The following is a 23682-nucleotide window of genomic DNA, read 5'->3' on the forward strand; positions in this document are numbered from 1 at the left end:
AGTGTGCAATTGTAATCAGTTATCAAGGAGGCTGGTGCAGGAGGACCACCAAGGTCCAAGCCTGGGCTAAATATGAAGGTCAAAGCCAGCCTGGATTACATAGTGAGACTCTCAAAACAACAAAACAACACACACACACACACACACACACACACACACACACACAAACTCTAAGCTAACTTAGGTTAAAAAAAAATTAAAACTCCTACTGTTATTTTCCTTCAAGTATGAAACTTTACAATAAAATTAATCTAGATCAGAGCTGTCCTTGGAACTCTCTGATGATGGGAACGCACTTGCACTGTCCTAGAGGCATCAGCCGTATGTGGTTACCGAGCTCTTGAAATGTGGCCAGTGTGACTAAGGAACTGAAGTTTGTATTTTAATTAATTCAAAAGTCACATGTGGCTAGTAGACATCCCAGACAGTTAATTAAGGCATGACAGACCATAGTTACTGTTAGGACTTGTGTCTAGATGTTCCCCCAAAGCCTCATGCGGTCATAGGTGGGCTTTTTCAGAGATGGCTGAGTCAAGAATGTGTTGCTGATTCACTGCACAATGCTAGGATTAAAGGTGCTAGGATAAAGGTGGGTTGTTACTGAATCATTCCACTGACTGGCTTAGCACCTGCCTGATCCCAGTAGGCTGGATACAATATAAGGAGCAGAAAGATGCTGTTTAAGGCCCCTTGTTAGTTTTGCTACATTCTGCCTGCCATGAACTGTTCTTTTCTGCCATGCCACCCTGCCTTGGAGCCAGGTGATTATAGAATGAAACCTCTACAAACTGTGAGCTAAATAAACCTTTTCCCCTCTAATTCTGGGTATCAGGTTTTGTTTCAGCAAGGAGAAAAGTAACTAAGACAGTTAACATCTCTATAAACTTTACTAATAATACTCTAAGTAGAACACAGTAAAAATATCACTAACATTAACAATGTTTTAAAAGCTGACACTGAAGCTATAAGCTAATTTGGCACCATTTCAAATACACATATGGGTGGATAATGTTCATTTGTTTAACCAGTTTTGCTGTTTTTATGTGTCACATGGAAGTCAATTCTGGACATATATTTTACTAAAACATTATCATTCAATTATACAAAATTTTCTCTCTCCAAAAGTAACCATAGTACTTGTAACAGAACTTGAAATAAGCCAATTAAAAAATGAACTAAGAATCTGAATAGACATTTCTCCAAGATAGCCAATGAGCACATAAAAATATGTACAAGTCTCTAGTCTTATGGACATGGAAGTCAAAACTACAATGAGCTATCACCTATTAGGAAAGTGACAAAGACGGACAATAAAGTATTGGTAAAAAACATGGAGGACTGGAACTCTCATACACTGCTGGTGGAAAAACAAAACTGCTGCTTTGGAAACAGTTGAAATTTCTCATAAAAGTTGCACATTAAGTTACTATATGACTCAGATATTCCTTTTGTAGATATATGTCCAGAGGAACTGACTACATATATTCTTCACACAAAAACATATACAAGTATTCAGAGCATCATTACTCATGATAGCCAAACAATGGAAACCACCCAAATATCCAGAGCAATCAACTGATAAATGCAGTACAGCTATAGAATGCAATATTATTCAAGTATAAAAGGAAATAAAATGAAATGGCTATCCTATATGATTCTGTTTATATAAATTTGATTCTGTTTATATAAAATATCCACAATAGGCAAATCCAGAGACAAAAACTAGATTAGCAGTTGCAGGAGCTAGGGAAGAGGGAAAAGGTAGGTAACCGCTTAATAACTACAGGGTTTATCTTAGGCATTTTAGGATGATGAAAATGGGTATACTTTTAAAGGGTGAATCTAGGTACTTGAATTATAACAATTGTAAGAACCACTTCAATTCTTAATAAAATTCAAATCTTTAAAAAAATTTAACTTCCTATTTATGTAATTTTGTAGAAAAATCATCAATATTTTAGAAATACATTTCCATTTCAGAATGGAAAAAAAACTTGCTTGTTTGATTGATTTAGGAAGTCAGAGACTCTCATTCACTCCTATCCAAGAAAAGGAATAGATTGACCACATATGGTAAGTTAGCAAAGTTTCTTTCCTTAATGCAGTGGTTACTAGTTGAACTCTTTTCCTGATTGATAAAGACATTATCTCATTTTCATACAATAATAAGAATTTGCCTATACAAGTTTAATAACGTGACAAGGAAAAATGAAAAAAATTTAAATTATCCTGAATTTAAAAGTTAGCTACTATTTAACATCTATAAAAGTTGGGCAGCTGAAAAAACTGAGGAAAGAAAAATGCTGCTTAAATGACTCCTACTAATGGAAAAATAAAAGTAATAGAAACCTTCTGGACAATGTTGGCTAGACAGCCCAGCCCTGAAAAGGAATGGTAACAAGTCCCTTCCCTGAGGAGCTTGGTGGGTAGGACTTACTGACAGTCATAGTGGGGGAGTGGAGATCATAACATCTAAAAGCTTGTGTTTATAGAACCATACACACACAGTTAAAATAAAATGTAATGAAGACGATTTAGGCCAACTTTAAAGACCGTAACTAAACTTGGCAAAAGCAAGATTTTAAAAAATTTGAGTTAACAATTTCATGGGTATTCATTACGTTACTCCTTGTACTTCTGCAAATTTCCAATACACCATGAACACTATAAATAGAAAATTTCATTATCATTAGTAATCACCAGATTCACTTTCCCTAAAAATTTAAATTATGTTTTTGAATAGTTACCAAAATATTATGTAAGTAATTCTCATTTTGTTTGTGCTTCACCACACTGATGAAGGTTTACGCCATCACTAATAACTTAGGTGTGTCTATCAAAATCAAAATATTTAGAAAGCTATTTAATAGAAACAGATGAGCTGCTGCCAATGCGGAGCAGTGGGCAGTGGGAAAACGGCAAGTCTGCTGATGACTCCATTTATCTTGATTACTGCGGCACCTACTACAACACTTTGGAAACATGTTAATGTGTTTTCAGCACAAGCGATTTAAAGACTGCACACTGTCAGTATAGCCCAGAGCACTTCTTATGCTCTCCAAGTCAAAATCCTATCATGTCATCTGTTTGAGAACAACATTACAACATTCAAACTCAACAAATGGGAGAAACAAAACACACAACTCAATGTGATAACTTTTAAGGTTCAGAGGTACTCTTTCTGAATGCTTCTCTCATTTGAATATTCCAAACAATAACTTTGTAATCCAACACAAAGCTATAACTTGTATACAACAGACTCATATCTTTAGCTACCACAAAGTTCATAAGCCTCAAACCATACCCTTTCAAAAACTGCAAATCTAAGATCTCTAACCTTTGGCAATCTGTTTTAGGATGCTAAAACTGTTTTTAGCCAGAATTACAAATTTTATCTTTATTTTAAAAATCAATTTCCTTCCTTCCTTTGCAATAGTGGGAACTGAATTCAGGGCTTCAAAATGTACTACATCCCCAGTCTTTTTTTTAAGACATGGTCTTACTAAAATGCCGAGACTGGGCTTGAACTTGCAATCTTCCTGCGTCAACATCCCAAGCATTACAGAGATGTGCCACAAAGCCTGGCTACAAATTTCTCTTTAGAACTAAGGAAATATACTTTGCACTTGGTTTATCAGATATATATGTACAATTACTTTATAGTCATCAACTTATTTGCTTATCTCAGAAGTCAATCCCTACAGCATAGCTGGCATGAGGCTTTAGCTGTGTTTTTGTTTTTGTTTTTGTTTTAAATATCAGACTGAACCTGTGTCTAATCTCAGCTAATCAATACAACAGGAGCATTTCATAGAGCCTGATGCTTTACTCACTCTCTTTGAATTTTATACTGACACAGCGCTATTGCCCAGGCTGGGCTTCAACTTATGTTCTTCCTGCCTCAGCTCCCACAGTAGTGGCAGTGTGCCACCATGTCCAGTAACTGCACCCTTCTATATAAGATCTACCCTTTGCTGACTGACTTCCTGAGAATCAGACCATATCTCACCCTTCACCAGTGCAGGATCTGATACTGCTGCTACAGTCAAGTTTATTCCCTTTGATATGGTTTTCTTCCAACTTCTTCTTTGTAAAAAGCACACCTACAAAGCACAGGGCCTAGATTATTTGGGATGGGGGCAATGTTCTAGATTCTAGTAGTCTAGGTTAGCTGATGGGACACCTGGTACCTTACCCAGGGTGCACTGCTACACAATTATACGAGTCCTACAATTCTGAGTTTCCTGTGGTCTTGAGAAAGCTTGGTCTACCATCTAATGCAGCCAACAAGTTTTCTTCCTCTCCTTGGTATAACTGATGAAGGGGAGATTATAAATTTAAAGCTTATAGAATGCATGTAGCTCCTATATGTGTTTTATTCATCACGCACAGACTGCACAGAAACATTTAAGGACTTCTGAGTAGGATTTTCCCAAAGCAAGAAGAGGTCTCAAGGTCTGTCTTCAGACCTAAGTTTTCATGAATCAGGGATACCTAACTAGCACCTAAGGTTTTTGACACTATAATTACTGATAAGAGTTTTATTGCTTTGGTTTCATATGATGATCATAAATAACACCACTGTATTCACCAACATACTGAGGAGAAGTACAATTCTGGTTTTTAAGAAGGAAAGACTTTATGTAATGAACAAACTGTAGCAAAACTTTGTGATAATATATTGTATAATCAAAGTGCCACCCAGCTCCTGGAATTTGTGGCTGGTAGGATTTACGGGCTTGCTCTGGTAACTTCATTAACCTTGTGGTGTACCACATTAACATTGCAGGGGACTTATTTTGTACCCCACTGATACTATGGCAGGGTTTGATGGCATCACTCAAGAGATATTTTACAAATTAGCTAGTTAACATGGCCCTTCTCTTCATCCACATTCTATTTTATGTTTAGATAAAATACAAGATATGATACTTGAAGTGACAAACTGCTTGGGCCACATCAACAGACAGCAAATTCTAATGCAAATTTCTGAAATGCACCACTTATTGCCACCTCCTCAGAAACTTTTACACAGCTTTAGAGCCTAAGGTTTTCTTAGTAGTATCTTGACTTTAGGTTTTCATATTTACTTGCTTCAAGAATTAAGGCCAGCTATTTAACATGAAGTCTAAAATCTTTGATTCTATTAGCACTGCCCTATCAACCACGTTATTCTCAAATGAAGTGTAGTCATGATACCTGTGGCTCAAACTTAATGAGACAAACTAGGAGTTTATTATAAACTTCACTATCTATAAAAATAAAAAATCATAAACAATGTTTGTCTAAATGTAAAGGATCGATTAAATAAATCACAGAATACATATAAAAGAGAACTGTATGTAAATGTCTCAAATAGTTCTTTTAAAAGCATTTATGAGATAACATTATGATTATTGATCCCAATTCCTTAAGACATATACTTGTAGATGCTTACAAAATACAAACTTCCTGTAAATATACAACATATGCCAAAAGAGATTCACTCCTAAATGTAGTAAACTGAGTAGGTTTTGCTTCCCTTTCTGCTTTCCCACATTGAAAGATTTTTCTGCAAGAGGAGAATCAGAAAAAAATAAACCTATTTATTTTGAAACTGGGATTACCTAAATTTAAAACAGTAAATCCCTATCTGAAACTAACAATATTTTATTTAAAGTAAAACCTTGGGAGTGCAGGTGATATCAGGGTACTTATTTTTTTCTGTGCACAAGGATGACAACAACCAGTAATATAAATGTAAACCTAAAACTAGGTCTTTAAGATCCAATTGTTTAGGACTAGGAGTATAGCACTGTGGTAGAATGCTTGCTTAGTATGTGTGAAGCCCTGGGTTCAAACTCCAGCAGTGCAAAAACAAAACAAACAAACAAAAATCCCAATTACTGAGATTATGATCCCACATATATCTATAATGCCCTAGTGATTTCCTGATTATATCGAAACAAATTCAGTGCGCCAGTCCTTTGAAAAGAAAATGGCTGCTCTAATGTTTTAAGTTAAATATATATGTATATTTATTGTATCTTATTGCAATAGATCCTAACTCTGTGGGGAAAGGGACAAAAAGTCATTTAAAAATCTGACGAAAACTAAAATCCCTTCCCCCAAGGATAGATACTCATCTCAATTTTGTGGCCTGTGTGCCTAGTATACAGTACTGTTTCCAAGTGACTGAATATTTGTGTGAATTATAACCGTGTGTATTGGATTTGTATTCAGTCACAATCAGACCCCAAGAAAAGGATCTGAGTACAAGCAACTTATGAAGGGGATAGAGAAAGGTAACAGGCAAGAGAAGGAAGTCAACACAGGGTACATTAGTCAGTTGCTGCTGTGAACAAGGGGGACTTATGCCTGTGTGTTTCTGGGAGTCTGCAAGAGGACATACATCAGAGATGTCCCAGTCAAGGGAATGAGAAGCTGAGCTACTGGTTGAGGGCTGCTGCTAGTGGGGATAACCCCACAGACAATTCTGGTGTGCCCCAACACAAGCGGCAGAGAAGCCACTGTGAACACAAAGCCCTAGGAGCTTGGAAAATGAAACTGCAAGAGCCACGGCATGAGAGCAGGGCACAAACAGAATACCTGACAAGTCTTTCCTACCCATTAAGTACAATAAGAAAATTGTAAAATGTCCTGGCTTAGATTAAAATGCAACCTACAGTGTCTATCCCACATACTGTGCAGCCACCCCTCTATGCCAAGTACTGAGGATTAAAACATAAAGTCAGAATTATGAATTTCTAAGTCCAGAGTTTGGTGAGAAGACAGCACGTAGACAATATACACACCAAAAAATTAATGAAGGATTTAAAAAGTGGGGTCAAGTGTTCTTGGCATTTCAAAAGAAATGATGCACTGCTTCAAAGGAGCTGTAAAAGTACATAAAAGCTCTCCAAGTAGGAAGGGCAGAAAAGCCACCCTGATCACAAACACTGTACAACCTGCAAATTCACAATTTTTTCAAGCCAGAGTTAAAATCTCGGTATAACCAAATAACCTAAAATATAAGAAAAGAGGCACTTCCAAGATTGGGCTTATTTAACAGGGTAGATGGCACTGGATGCTGATAAAAATGAGCTAAAATTTCTAGCAAACTAACCAAGATTAAATGTGGCTAAGCCAGGTGATGTGAGGAAAGTCAAGGAACAGGGCCAGACACGATGGTGCACATTTGCGATCCCCACTACTTGAAAGGCTGAGGCAGGAAGACGGCACCAAGTTCAAGGCCAGCCTGGGTAATCTTGCAAGAGCTAATCTCAAAACAAAAACAAAAGAGGGAGTGGTTAACAGGAATCCGAATAAAAAGAATGTGTTATAAATCACTTAGTGTGAATTTTCTTCTGAATGTTACATCAGTATTATGCTTAGGCATGCAAGTTTAATTTTTGTTTAAAATCAGGGAAAATCCTGCATGAATAGATCTCTGGATTAAATTTAGTATCAGATTTAATTTTTACAGTCAAGAACAATTAAACTGTCTGCTCGTATTTTCTGGATCATGAGAGCTATTCACACTGAAATGTCTAACATTTTGCTCATTGTCAAAAAAAGAGCCTTCAAGTGCTGACATGAAGGATTGTGCTTCATTTCACATTGTGCACATCACTGCATAACAGAGGCCCAGCACACATACGAACGAAGACACACCGGAAGATTCCTCTCTCTTCTAGCTGATGTGACACAGGCAGTAGCACCCAACCTAAATATCAATCTTAATATTTCTCCAATCGTATTCACAGTTACAAAATCAGGGTAAGTTCTTTCTTCTATTAACTGTCATTTACTGAACTGAGTATTATCTCAAAGAAAAGAATAACCACTCATTGAAAAATAATTCCAGTTTTAGATACTCCATTAAGCTTAACAAAGGCATTAAACATTTCTGGTTATTGAAAAATTAAACATGCCTAAATTATTCAGTCTCATTCTACATGTAGTCAAATTTTTAAAATTTCTTATCAAGTGGTTTCTATAAGGTACAGCATGAAAACATTCTTCTTCAGCTCTTTTTCTACTCCAAAAACCACTAAGAAGCTCAGTACTTTAAATACCTGATATCTGTGTGGCTTACTAGGTCAGCATTAAAAGCACATAAGGGACTAGGTGTGGTGGCACATGCCTGTAATCCCAGCACTCATGAGTTCAAGGTCAGCCTGTACTACGTAGTGAGACCTTCTCTCAAGGAAAAAAAAAAGCCAGGCATGGTGGGCATGCTCATAATCCTAGCCCTTGGGAGGCAGAGACAGCAGGATCCCCACAAGTTCAAGGTCAGCCTGAACTATACAGCGAGACACAGATGAGACGCAGATGTGGTCTCTGTCTCTGTCTCAGTCTCTCTCTCTCTCTCTCTCTCTCTCTCTCTCTCACACACACACACACACACACACACACACACACACACATAGGGAGGGAAAGGATTCTGCTTTGTTTTCCTGTGATTATAAGGAAAGGTGACACTCTTATGCTGATACTTTATTCTGTATACCAAAACTTCTCTACCAGGCAGGTTTTCAGTTTAATTTCTAAAGCAAAGTGACTACTCAGAGATGTTCAGAACAATTATTTCCCTGCTTTCACCCCAGAATCATAGACAAGTTTTAACAAAAGCTCCTTGAGGCCAAGGAATCTGCATTTTATCTATCTGCTGCCCCTAGAGGTCTCAGCACCATGGAGACTCCAGAAAACTTCATGTTGCTATACAGATGAAGGTAAATCTTTCTTTAACCAATAAGGACATTTTAGGGACCTCTAAGACTCATTTCTTATTATCACCTCTAAGATATTACACTACCAGTGACATCAAAAACAAAGAGACTAGGCCCTGTTCATTTCTGCATCCCTTCCCAAACCTAGCACTGGACCTCAGTGATCAATGGTAATTGACTAGTAATACCTGAATTCCATTGATACTGCCAAAAGATAAGCTTATTAAAAGAAAGTTGAAATTTCCAAGTAAATGCAAGAATAGCATCACACATTATTGCATAGCCAAATCTTTCACAGTTTATTCATCAAATATTAGTTTTGTAAAAAGAATAAAATATTTACTACTTTTTTAGATTTGAGTGTCCTTAGTTTCTACCAAAGTTCTTCTAAAACACTGGTAACTTTCTAAGTGATACAAGTGATTGGAGGCTCTTTTACTACAATATTTGGTCTTAGTCTCTGTTCCCGGTATAAGAGCTTCTAGAACCCTGGAGAGTAGTGTCTTTCTGTATGTACTTAGGGTCAGGACTAAATCCTGGAATACCGAGTTGGTGTTTAAGAAGTTAGTTTTGTTTACTATGAAGAAAAACCTGACATATTCAGTGTCAGAAATGATGTGAGTATAAAAGATCTTTTCCCTCTTAATGATAAACAACTATTTCATTTCAGGATGGAGGACTGAAGTGCAAAATAAACATGTAGTCTATTTTAGTACCCTTTAAAAGTTACCAACATTTTACTCCTTGCCATAACTTTTAGTTAGAATTTCCTTGTTTGTAAAGTGAAGGCAGCATATCTCCTATTTGACAGAGTTACTGCAAGGAGGAAATGAATATAACACAAATGTTTTGGAACTGTAAACTTGCTGTTTTGTTTGGCTGGAAATATCTACAATTTTACTATTCTAGTCGTAACTGGCCAGGTTACTCTCAATACCACTTCCAACAGAACTTCTTGAATATGTGGCTATTTACTACTTAAACTCTAGTTAGTACAAAAACTTCATTTTCAACTTAAATAACCCATAAAGTCACTGATACCATATTGAACGACACAACTCAGTAGCTTCAAAAGTGTATACAATATCTTTTCCTTGTTAAAACAAAAATTTTGAGAAATAAAACTCTGTTTCCTTAGAATACTGTTTCCTTAAATAAAACTCTATCTGCTTCCTTTTTCACTCTTTTCTATATGGGATAGTATATAAAAATAAAAGGTAATAATGTAGAGAATAAAAATCCAGTGATTCAATTTAGTTGGTATAAGACCTCCAGAAAATGAGAATGACACACAGCAAAAACTAGCACAGAATAAGCAGTTAATAAAGCACAGATGAGAGATCATCTTCCTAAGAGCAATTCAATGTGCTTGAAATAGATGCTGATCTTCCGTCCCACATCACCAACAGACATCTCTGTTTTTTGGTATGTTTTTTCAGGGTCTCACTATGCATCCCAGGCTGGCCTTGAACTCACAATCATCCTGGTGATCCTCCCAATGGAATGACAGGTACACACCTCCATTCTTGCCCCATCTCTATTTCTTAAGACTTCAATGTAAAATGTGTCACTTGGGATAGAAAATATCTAAGATGAGAAACCTTCCCTCAAAACAACAGAATCTACGTGAAGCACAGCCAAGAGAAAAGTTTCACTATTAGTGTAAATTAAAAGTCCAATACAACAATAGAAAACCACCATGGGAAACCCATCATGGGAGGGCATCATGAAAAGCCAGAGTACAAGTGAAGACAACTAGAAAAGGAGATCCCTGTTGGCCACAGTGATGCGAGGTGGTCACAGAGAGGAGGGAGGATGTGAACTGGTATTGGAAGACTGGGAAGACTTGAACAGAGTGGAAGACGCAGGGAACAGTGTGTGGACTAGTTTGGCTGATGAAGGAAGTTCAGGAGGGAGAGTCATTAGGGTGTGATTGCCAAGGAGTCTGAATGTCATCCCTCAGGTAAACAAGGAGTCACTGCAGGTTAGAGGAGAGAGAGACAACAAAGGCTGTCAACTAAGTATTTAATTATTCATTCACTCAAAGCAAGCATCTGGTGCTATCTATCAGGGATATTGCAAGGTGGCGAGAGCTACAGTGATGCCTGTGGCACAATTCTAACCTGGGCAAGGTTCACAGTAGCCAAGAAACACAATGTGACAAGGCCTCAGAGCAGAGATATGTGCAAAAAGCTGACAAATACAGGGGAAAGGTTTAAATGTGGAGTAGATCTGGAGTAGAGCTGAGAGAAGAGCCAGGTAAGGCTTTACTTCAGGAAATCACTAAGTTAGAGCCTAAAATTTAAAAAAGGCGAGGGTGGAGGGTTGTCAGGCTGAGGAGGACATGCTAGGTACCTACAGAAAAGTCTTTAGGAAATAGACATCCTAGGGGCTGGGGATTTAGCTCAGCGGCAAAAGAGCCTGCCTGGCAAGCGCAAGGTCGTGAGTTCGGTTCCTGGTACCGGAGAAAAACAAACAAAAAACAAACAAACAAACAAAAGGAAATAGACATCCTGTAAAGATCATAAAAGTCGCTGAGGTTACCTTATACAAATACAGAAAAAGGCTAAGCTCTTATAAAGAACAGTATTATAGGAAAACGTTACTGTATAGATACACTGGAGGACTGCTCAGAGTCAACAGTTAACATCTCGGCTATGACTTCAGACGACTGAAATATATAGTGATGTTAGAATGACTATGGTAAAGAACAAAGTATTAAACCAGTCTAGTAATCTGAAAGTTTGACATTCAATGTAGAAAAAACATTTTAAAAAATTAATCAAATTATCAACCATGAAGATTTTATTTAGGCCAGACATGACTTCAACATCTGTCAGTGGCAGAAAGTATGTATAACAGCTATGCAAAGGGGTGGAATGGGGTGAGTGGACAAGAAAATTATGCTTGAGAAAATGTTTTCTTTTAGGAAAGAAGAGTCCTTGCCTTTAAGAGTATCAGGTTGACTTTACTCTGACAACTGGTCACACATGAGGATGTCCTCTTCCCATTAAACCCCCACCTTGCTTAGCCTGATGCACAATGACCTTTTTCAGTGAGATTATTACCTAGGATTACATAGAAGTGAAATTCTGAAAGAGCTCAAATTAGCAACTACATTTTAAAACATTCTTTAGGAAATTAAATACATTTGCTACCTAAAATAAAAGAAAAATATAACACCCAATGAAACAAACCCTCAAGTCAAGCTACAAGGCAAGTCCAAGAATTCTACTTAAAATCATTTGATAGGGTTTCACTCAAAACAGAGGTAACTCATTGGAAGCAGTACTTATACTAGGTAACAAGACTTGAATTTTTAATTTACCAAAGTTATAAATCTTTTTACAAGGTTAGCTTAACTCACAAACATGTCAATAGTAATGGCTGAATGATTGAGGGCTCATTTAATTCTATGTATAATTTTAGAAAGAAAACTTTTAAAAATTATAATTTAATGCAATTGTATCCCTGGTATTTTCCCCAAAGAAATGTATATATATGCTAACAAAAATATGCACATAAAAATTAACAACAGCTCAGTGTGTAATAGCCATAAACTGGAACCAAGAAGTGAATGACTTAAACTGTTCATCCATATTACAGAATATCCAGTAATTAGACAAAAAACCCTACTGATACATGCAGAAACCTGGATAAATCTCTATAAAGAACTTTGCTAAGTAGAGGGAAATCCAAAATTAAATCTTATTTATGTAAAAAAATTTTTGTTTCATTTTTTTTTTATTGTTTTTCTTTTTTTGAGACAAGGCCTTGTATATTTCCAGCTGGCCTTGAACTCACCATGCTGCCAGCAAAGTCTGGCCTCAAACTTGTGGCAATCTTCCTGCCTCTGCCTTCCAGAATGCTGACATTACAAAAGTGCTCTACCACCACCACACCTGGCTATTGTAACATTCTTAAAATGACAAAGTCATAGAACTGGGGAACAATTAACGGTTGCCAGAGACTAAGGCAAAGGTGAGCAGAGCTGTGGGGCATGGCTGTCAAAGGGCAACCTGAGAGGTTTCTATAGCAATGGAAATGCTTGGTAGCATGACTGGATCAGTGTCAATACCATGATGGTAATATTGTAGTACAATTTTACCAAGACTCTAGCAGTGGAGGAAACTGGGTAAAGGATGCACACGCTGTATTTCTTACCACTGCATATGAACTCATAGTCATCTCACAATACAAGTTTAATTACACTTATAATTTATTCAAATTTTGTCATAGTGACTACGTGAGTTTGAGAGACCTCTAAAATGTATAAGACTATTTCCAATAATCCTCGTAAAACCATAGTTCACTGTACCCACTACATCAAGGAGCGGATGCAATTTCCTGTTTTATTATTCTTAACACTGATGTAATTTATAGAACCAATGATACACTTAGTGTTTATCGTTTGTCTAGATGTCCCCCCAAAACCTCATGTGGTCATAGGTGGAGCTTTTTCAGAGGTGGCTGGATCTAGAGTGTGTGGTGCTGGGATTAAGGGTGTGTGATTACTAAATCACTCCACTGCTTGGTTTGGCACCACCCTGATCCCAGTAGCCTGGATAGAGTATAAAAGGGGCAGAAAGAAGCTGCTAATGTTGCTTGGACTTGCTCCTTTGCTTTGCTACCTCTTCCCTGCCATTAATTATTTCTCCTCTGCCATGCCACCCTGCATTGGAGCCACTGACTATGAACTGAAACCTCTGCAAACTGAGCCAAATAAACCATTCCTCCTGTAACTTTGGGTGTTGGGTATTCTGTCTCAGCAATGAGAAAAATAACTAAGACAGTATTTTATAACATTTTCCTTAGAAAAACTTTATGTGCTTTAAATTAATCTACTTTTATCTTCCATACTTCAGCTAAACATACAACAGTTATTACAGGATGAGCACCCCAATCTGAAAAATTTTAATTCAAAGTCCTCCAAAATCCAAATCTTTCTGAGTGCTGGCATGATCTGGAAACATTTCTGATTTTCATCTTCAGATTAGGGATATGTAACTGGTAAGACATATAAATACTGCAAAATGAAAAATAAAACAAAACAAAAAACCTTGGAAATATAAGTACTTCCGGTTCTAAGCATTTCACATAGAGGAGGCTCAACCGATACTAACTTGCAAAAGGAAAGGGCACTTAAGTTTCCTAGTACCGCACTATCGCTGTTGAGGCCTGGCAGGGCCGCTCCTCCCACCGAACTGTGACTGCCCACTGTCAGTTTTAGAAAGAACATTATGTAAATTCATCTCACTATGATTTTATATTTTAATTATTTTCATAATTAAGGTTAAACAAGTATGAATCAATCTGTTTAAATTTTTCTAATTAATGTTTTTACTAGGGAATTTGATACAATGAATTATTTATTTAGTAAACTGTGTTACAAAGGAAATTTTTTATAAAGGAAAAAATAAGTTTTTTCCATAGAAACAGGCATAATAAATGGTATTAAGGGTCTCAGATGAGCTTACAAAAACAATGTACAAAAGGACAGAGGATGAATATTAGGCAGAGAGAACATTATTCAGGAGTAGTAGGTGGTGCTGGGTATAATGGCTCAAGACTGCAACCCTAGCTACTGGGAGACTGAGGCAGGAGAGCTGCAAAATTCAAGGCCAACCTGGGCAAGTTAAATGAGCCTTGTTACAAAATAAAATGCTTTTAGGCTTTGGGGTGTAGCTCAGTGGCAGAGCATGTGCCTAGCATGTGTGAGTCTTTGCATTCAATTCCCAGTAGTGGGGAAAAAAAGTAAATAAAGAGTAGTAAGTGAACATGTTCCAAAACTGGATTTCAAAACTCATTAATTCATTCTAGAGCCATTAAGCATTAAGATTACATTGTGCAGAAATACCTATTTTTTGTTGTTTTTGAATAGCTCAGAGAAGGACTATTTCCCCATGGAAATTATACCCTCCCATTACACTGTAGGATAGTAGACTTACAGATTTATACTGCCTCTATGGAAAATTGTTTTCAAAGTTGTGAACAATATTTCTGAAGATTAGCACTTGCCAGTGATCTACAGATATCAGACTTCTTTTAATCTATTGACAGTTTGGGTTAGACATTTAACAGCTGAGTTGTCTATTCTAAGTTTCAAAACAACACCAGGTTTTGTGAAGTCCAATTCTGTACTCTAATTTCTTACTCAGTGTTTTCTTAAAATGGACTTGCTTATTCTGTCATTGAAAAAATGACAATAAGTAGAAAATTTCCATCAGTGCATTAGTCTTGAGGTTCAAGGTATGATTCAATGAGACCATTTATTCTAGCAGATGTCACAAGATTTTCAAAACATTCTCTTTATTCATAACAACAGGAGAGAGTATTTTCAATGATAAGTTTGGAGTTATAAAGGCACATGGACTGCCTACAGAGTAAAAGAAAAGCACAAAATACAATAAACCAAAGCATTGCTTTAAGAACATGGAAGTAAGAACTCACCTAAATGGCAAGTCCTGAAGCATAAATTATACTTCCTCACAAATACTGTACTTTCATTACAGTTAATTATTTTACACAGGCTATATAGTAAAGCATTTCAAGAAACACACCCAAAGGAATCAAGTTTAGGGCTAATGAATGTTCTTAAACACTGTATTATCACCGGTAGAATACCTACCTGATCAGATGCAGGCTGTGAACAAAACAAGCCAATGACAGTGGTTAACACATCTGTCTCTCTAGACTTGGATAATTATCAAGTAACAAACACAGCAAGTATGAGTGTAAGCTAAAACCTAGTCATTTACAGCTCATCCAGTTCATGTGTCTTTCCTGCCCAACTAGACATAATTTCTGTTACTGAATCTAACACAGACTGTAACAGTTCCTAGGAAATATCATCTTTTTGGTCATGAGGCCTATGGTTGCAAAGTCCGATACAGAGCAGAGGACTCATGAAGGAGAACTATAATTTAGTACATTCTTATTCCCTTAAAGCAGTACTTTATTGTGTTTTGTGCTTTTCTTTTATTCTGTAAGTTGGTTGAAATAAACTAAAGTGGAGCATTTTAAATTTAAATTAGGACTCTCACAAGCATCTAAAACACCATAATCTATTATCTCCTCACTGGAACCCCTGGTGGTGCTTGGGAATAAGTTGCCTCTAACCAGACCAGCCTTTATTTCCCACTCAATGCAGGTACAGGTGTCAGAAAACCCATTCTGGATCACTTCAAACAATTATTACTAATTTCCATTGTTTCTGACCATTTTTGATTCTTGTAAAGGTCTGGAAACTGAAGAGGCTAAGTGTTTACTTTGACCATGACACTGAGAATTCATTTCATACTGCACACATTAATAGTACAACTGATTCTTTCCTATGAAAAATAGGTGCTCACTGCATTAACAAAGGGAAATGATCAGCCTCTGTATTTTTAAATTCTTTATATATATATATATATATATACTGTATAAATGTATATACACCTATATATGTATAGGTGAGATAGAGAGGGGAGGGAGAGATTGATTTTCCTTTTGTGGGGGAGAGCAGGATCTTGGAGAAATTCTCTTCCTTGAATTTTTAAGTTACTTTTTCTTCTTATGGAAGAACACAAATTCAAGTTTTTAAAAAGCCATCTTGTTGAAATCTGCAGTTTCTAACACTAATGAGACTCTCTACCTGTAAACATTAAGAGGTGAATGAGCCAGGCATGGTGGCCCATGCCTATTACCCCAGAACTCGAAGGCTGAGGCAGGAGGATCATTGTGAACTTGAGGCCAGATTGGGCTACAAAATGAGCTCAAGACCAGCCTGAACTGCACAGTGAGACCCTGCCTCAAAAAGATAAAAAAATAAGTAAGAGATGAGTGAAAATACCTACACGGATGGATTAGTGAATTTCTATGAATTCAAAGCATATACAGAAAGTATCTTTTCAGAAGAACAACTCTGTCTTGATTGTTTAATTTCCTTAAAGACAAGTTAAATGTGAGCAAGAAATAAGCAAGACATTCTCACTTGAACAACAGGAGTCCCACCCAACCACTAAACCTCTTTTGTTTCTACCCAACTTCTAGAAAAATGTAGTCTCTATCAGGCTAAAGTCTCCAATGTCACAGGGGAGCAGTTGTTCACAAATGAGTTCTTGAGAGTAGGGCTGTGAAAAACTGACATGTGCAGCTTCCAAGAGCTCCAAGAGCTCCAAGAGCTCCACGAGCCACTCCTGCTCACTGCTGCCTCGGGGGATGCTCAGGATCCTCATACCACTGCCATGCAACAGCTGTGAGCAGCTGACCCAGTCTAGTCATATGCTTGCGCGGCTTGAACTTATTTCAGAAGCTGAGAACTTCAGGTATACAACTTCAATTTTCTTCCCTTATCCCAGAGGGTACAATGTAATAAATTCTTGAGAAGACAGCACATTCTTGCCGAGGAAGAATGTAACAGAAAGAAAAAAACTGTCTTCATGTTCTAAGAGCTGTGAAATAAAAGTACTAGAAGAACTCTAGAGACTATCTAGTCCAATTCTCTCCTTTTGTAAATAGGAAAACTAAACCCTTGAGGAGTTAAGTGACTTGCTCATGAGATACACATCTGCCTAATGGCAAAAGCCAGACTAGAACCAGAGCCTCTTGATATCTGTGAAACCACTGTCTGTTGCTTTATATCAAATATCTTCCAAACCTCCTTTCCTTCTTTCTAGACTTTCTGCTTTGGGAGTGCCAGGCTAGTTCCAATACTTTCTCTTTATTTGTATTTTGTTTTGGGGTATTCTTTTTTCTGTTTTTGCTTTTTAAGTGTGATTAATTGTAGAAAAGGCAGCTTAATGAGTTTATTTACAAACTGCATTTATGTAAATGGTAAATACTGAGCCAGGTGTGGTGGCTCATGCCTGTAATCCCAGCACTGGGGAGTTCTAGGCCAGCCTGGGCTACAAAGTGAGCTCAAGGTCAGCCTGACCTGCACAGTGAGACCCTGTCTCAAAAAGACTAAAAAAAAAGAAAAAAGAAAAAAAAATGCTAAGTATTAAATGATTAACACTAACATTTCCTTCATGTGTTGATTATCAAAGACTCTGTATAAAATGATTATCATGCAGACTCAAAATTGTAATAGTTGTGTATATATTTAAAAGGTATGGTTCTTTTCTCTTTAAAATTAAAATAAATAAATAAATAAAAGGTCTGGGGTTTTTTTTGTTGTTCTTGGTAATACTTGAGACTGAAGTCAGGGCCCTCTGAGCTATGGTCCTTTTTAAAGTTTTTGAGACGGGTTCCAAGTTACTTCATTGTCCAGGCTGGGTTCACACTTATGATCCTCTGCCTCAACCTTCCAGAGCACTGGCATTATATGTACGTTTCACATTTGCAAGTATTTCTCTTCTATCTCAAAGTGTACTACGATCAGTCTTCACATTTTAAACATGAGTTTATTAAAGTATATTTACCAAACTTACCCACAACTGTAAATTTTCTTTTATTTTACAGAGAATAAAAAAATAATTAAAAAAATAGAAATGATACAGAATAGTGGTGATTAATGTCTCTGTAATGCCTACCATAAAAAGCTACAACCTTCATATTTAAAAAGGCCCATAATTAGCTGGTCTAGTGGCAAATGCTTATCATTCCAGGACTCTGGGAGGCTGAGGCAGGGGGACTTTCATAAGTTTGAGCCCAGCATAAGCAACCTAGGGAGAGCCTGTCTCAAAATTTTAAAAGGTTAGAACATAGCTCACTGAGAAAGTCCTGGGTTCAATCCCCAGCACTGAAAAAAAAAAGTAAAAAATTGAAAGTACCATAATTATTTTGATGGATTCTCTTCCTTACAATCTCTTGCAAACTACAATATTAAGCTCATAATGTTTTTCAGTATTTTTCCCTACAATATCCTGTTAACCATAATCATTTTGACTAGGTCCAAGGAAAGCAAGCCAGTAACTGGCCTGACATGTAGTAGATGCTGCAGAAAGCATTATAAAGCACTACCATAAAAGAATAATGACTTACATATAGTAAGTGCTGGCCATGAGTCAGACGCTTTTGTAAACGCTTTATATGTACAGTACAGCTCATTTAATCCTCACAATCACCACACAAGATGTGGGCTTTGGTCATTCCACTTTACAGATGTGCAAAATGAGATCCAGAGAAATCAGCTGCTGCCAGAATTGAACACTGACACACTTGGCTGCTCACCACTGCACATCATGCCTAATCACATCTCTTCTGAGTCTCAATCAGTCAAGGTGAAATTCCAAGGACGTCCCCTGGCCTAAACTGCTACAGTCAATCTCGAACCAAGATGCAGGTAGACAGCAAGACCTTGGAAACATCAAACTGGGCCGGGAGTGGAGCCCAGAGGAAAGCCTGAAGCCTGATCCTTAGCATCACAAAGGAAGAGGAGGAAGGGGAGGGGGAGAAGAGAGGGAGGAGGGATAGGGTAAGGAGCAGAGAAACAGCACAGGATTATTCCTTTCCCTCACTTCCTGAAATATTGTTTAAAAGAAAAGGAAAACGAACACAAAACTCTACCTATTTACTGTGAACAAGAAGGGGGTTTAAAAGTTTCAAAACTGAAATCCAGCTTCCTTGTTATGATTTGGAATATGAGGAGGGGCAAAATGCATGTTCAGGAAAACTATTTTTTTCCAGAGAAAGAGGGGGCTAGTGAAGAGGAAGAGGAGAGGCATAAGGAAGGTGAAAAACAGGAAAGGAGGAAAGGAGAGAGAAAAGAGCAAAACCATACTTCAGGAAACTTGAGTTGAAGAGGATGCAATGGGAATGGGCCCAAGAGGTGGAGGGAGAGGCGTACATGTGCCACCTCCCCACATGTAATCACAATGTGGTCACCATATATTGCAAACATAATGATAAGAATAATTTTTAAAGAAGGTATTAATTTAGTTCAATGTAATCCAAACCTTGCATTTTTAAAAAGGAGAATGCTATCAATCAAATGTTAAATGTTTTGTCAGGTAATAAGGTTTAGTAGATCTAATTTTTAGTCTAGGATATTTTTCACCTCTCCAATGCTTGCAATTTAAGAAAAAGCTTAAAATGGATCAGAATTTCATATGCCTCTGGTCAATGTTTCAACAGTCTGTTTGTAACTTAATTGTGGGTTCCTAAGAGAAAATTTGTTTCAAATTCTAGCCCAGGATTCAAAAACTTGCATAGTACTACTCTGAAAACCCAGTTACTTTAATTCAACTACAGGTCTTTCCTAAACTTTCAACTACAGGTCTTTCCTAAACTTTCATACATAGTATCATTTTTATGGTAAGATCCCCCCACTTAAATTCAACCTGGAACACTAGATGCCAGCATCCATACTTTATATAATGGGTTTTAGGCCCCTGAAAAGGGACCTACATTCCCTTCCTCTCTAAGCAGACAGATGTGTTGCTGGCTTTGCTGCTGGGGAGAGATCCAGATTAGGCAAGGGCAGGATTAACACGTTGGATATTAGCAATCATTAAATTTCTATTTAATGCCGAGACTAGGTGTAGAAATCAAGTATACCTGGGCTGTCAGACTGTTACTGATTTCCAAGGCCCCTCCCTCTGCACCCTTCAATGGAGACCTGGACATGGGGACTGGCACCCAATCACTAGGTGTTTCTCAGTTCATAAAAAGTGCTTCACAAGCCATGACTAAAAATTCAGATACTTCTATATTTCATTTTAAACGTTTTCTAGCATTAAAATTTTACAATCCAATTCCTGATGACATTTTATCATCTGCAATGAATCACTATGTGTGAATCATAATAAACTGTTATCAAGGCTATGAATAATAAAATGATTACCAATGTAGCCAACATTTATTGGCGTATCAAATAAAAGTAAATCTAATTTATAAAAAGAAAAAACTTTATTTAGGCAATCATCAATGGAACATCTGAAGCATTTCTAAGTTTAATTGAATAGTACCATCATGTAACATCCCCAATTTAGTAATGGTAACAACCCTAAGAGATTAAGATAATTCCACTAAATTGTTAAAATGACGAGCAACCAGTGTGAAACCACTGGTGAAACCAGCAAATACAGGGTATAAACTGTTGCCCTTGGCAACCAGGGCTTGATCCCCTTACTCTGTAAAAAAGCTGTCTCCTTACTCTTGTCCATCAAAAGAAATGCTGACTTCTAGTACCCTTTCTTGGCAGTATTAAGACTCACATTCATGCATCTTCACTTTAGTTTTACTTCTTTTCTGTCTCCATTTGCAGCCACATAAAGTCTGGCTATGAAATACTCACGTCTCCAAACACACCTAGTCCACATCTGTGAAGTTTCAGATTCTTCTCCCGACTTCAGTCCCGGAAGAGCACTACAGAACCATGTAACACACTAGAGGAGTAATTATCTCCCAGTATGCTGAAGGTGCGAAGACAGCTTCTCACAGTGACACACAATCCCATGGACATTTATGCCCTAGAAGAACTTGTACTTTATCTTTCAATTAAGAATAAAGGTATGTTGTCCACCTTCAAATTAAGCAAGGTAGGGAGTTACCTCTCTATCGAAATTTTAAAAATCAGAGTTTAGAGCACCCTCCAAATATCTTAATATTTCAAAAGTCAGGTATCAACAGTTGTTTTTTTTTTTTTTGGGTTTTTCTCCGGTACCGGGAACCGAACTCACGACCTTGCACTTGCCAGGCAGGCGCTTTGCCGCTGAGCTAAATCCCCAGCCCCTATTTCAAAAGTCAGGAAAGGAGCTAAATTTACCAGATGGTTGGCATCACGTAGGGTATGAAAAAATCTATTTTAGAAGATCCCTGATTAACATCAGGTTAATAATTTACTATACAAGTTGGAAATACGGGTTGTTTTTTTAAAAAAAAAACTAATTTAGGTGAATTTCAAAATTTGGGGTTATATTTACTTTCTTAATTTATACATATCAGAAAAATGCAGTTGTGATTTAATACATATGCAATCTAAATACTCAAGGTCACACAACTGCTAAAGCTTTTATTCAATAATTTGGTAGTTTCTTTAAATTCTTATTATGTGAGGATATTCAATTCACAGAATGTGATTGGCTTATGCGGTTTGTAAAGGCACTGATAGTTTTTCCTTTCTGGCAGAACTCCAGCTGTCTCTACTTCCTTCCTTCCCTCTCTTATACTTTCCATCACTACTCTCTGCTCCTCACCTCTCTGCAAAGACAGCATAAAGAATTAAAGTAACAGGATACAAAACTTCCTCAATTTAGACTCTTTGGTATAACATATACAACACCAAATGCAACATTTTCTCCTTATATAATGCTAGGGGATAGATGGAGAATATACTTTAGTCAAAATACAATTTGTTAATTTTAATTGTGAAAGATCAGCATAAAAGCTTCCTCTCTTTGAGAGGAAGATATATTCAATAACAGAATATATTTCCAATTGAAAACTCTTTACCTGAGGAGGCTAAACCTATTTGCACAGCCAGTCATTTACCCACACATAGTCAATATAGTTGAGCAGGCTTTCCAATTTTCAATGTACTAGAAAGACAAAGTTTCCTTTTACATTCTAATTTTGACCTCAAATCAAATAAGCAAGAGTTGTTAAATTCGGTTGTGATATATTGTTACATAACACAAGTTTTCCCTTGGCATTTACAAACACCTACCTATATACTCCACAGTGTTACTAGATACAGATTTAACCTCCAAATTAAAGGTTCACTGATTATGGACAAACCTGAAAAAACAATGTAGCAACCAAAAGACACAACCTTTCATTTCCATTCCCTGGGCCCTTAACTAAAGGGCTCTCTTCTTATACTTTTCAGGGCCCTTGATCCACACAAAGTAGGGGTTGGAAGACAGCTGATTAGTTGGATAATTAACTATTTTACTGAAGGAGAAACAAAACAACCAGGTGCAGAGGCTTTATAGTAAACCAAACTGTGTCAAATAAAGGCATACATTAATGCTTTTCAACACCTAGCTACACTTGAGACACTGGCTTTTTTCATTTTCACACGTTCATCTTCCATAACTGTTTCACAGGCACCACAAAGGCAGATATTTGTATAACAGCAACGTATTTAACAGGAAAAGCATTCTTGTAAGTTCTCTTTAAAAAAAAAAATCTGAGCCCAATTCTACGGAAGCATCTTCTGCCAACATTTCACTCTTCTCTATTAAGAAAATGTGACCAAAACTGCATAGAAACCATTAATGATTTTACAAATAAATAATTTTCATTCTTTAAAACTTGCAGCCCTATTGCTTCTTTTTCCTTCAAACTCAGTAACAAAGAGAAAGAACTGCAACCTCCACTAATAAATTACATCGTGAAATACACACGATCGTGGCGTCTCCGCGTTACTGCCAGTGGTAACTGACACGCCCCGAATTTAACTGTACCAGACAGTTCTATCTGTCCCATCGCTGACCAAACACTGCTTCTCTGTTTCTATTCATTATGTATTATACGAGGCCTAAACACGAGCTCAGTATGACGAGGGGGGGAAAAATTACAATTCTTATGACAGCAAAGCGATGCATTCAAGATCTCTCTTGCAGTGCAGCCCAGTCCATGAGCATTAACAGGCATTTTTTGATAGAGCTAAAATATGTTGGCTACAAGCTCATTACTCTAAGAACCTTCTGCAGGTTTCCAGAAACCCCTAGAAAATCCAACCGCTATCCAAATCTTGCACACCAAACTTCCAGATTCTTATGCAATGATCAATAACCTTGGTTACGCCACAGTCGGCCCCCAACTGACGGTCCGGTGAGCCCACTGCAGCAAACACCTAGCCGAAAGGCTAGCTGAAGCCCAAAGAAACTACCGGGCTTCCTCTCCGCCGCCCAGTCTGCCGCATGGAGAAGCGAGGGAGGAGCGGAACGCGGCTCACCGGCTCCGAAGATGCTCCGGCGACCTCTGGCTGCGCCGCGAGAGCTGGGCCGGGAAGGCGCGCGAGCGGCCGCCGCGGGCCGCGGACTCTGCCCCTGGCGCATTCCTCACATTCCTGCGCGACGGTCGCCGCCGGGAGCGGCCG

The 23682-nt window shown here is 37.5% G+C and overlaps 1 protein-coding gene across 8 annotated transcripts in view; it reads right to left on the reverse strand.

The window, feature by feature from the left end:
• Positions 1-23682, reverse strand: part of Pkp4 (plakophilin 4) — a gene marked incomplete at its 5' end in the record, with an annotated part of 214815 nt that extends 191133 nt beyond the window's left edge. For all 8 annotated transcript variants that reach the window (XM_013518711.1, XM_013518713.1, XM_013518710.1 and 5 more), the window contains 1 exon segment: positions 23539-23682. In XM_013518711.1, the coding sequence (XP_013374165.1) occupies positions 23539-23641 (103 nt within the window).

This window comes from Chinchilla lanigera, unplaced genomic scaffold (assembly GCF_000276665.1).
Source record: "Chinchilla lanigera isolate Chin_1 unplaced genomic scaffold, ChiLan1.0 scaffold00048, whole genome shotgun sequence".
In the NCBI taxonomy this organism is placed as follows: Eukaryota; Metazoa; Chordata; class Mammalia; order Rodentia; family Chinchillidae; genus Chinchilla; species Chinchilla lanigera.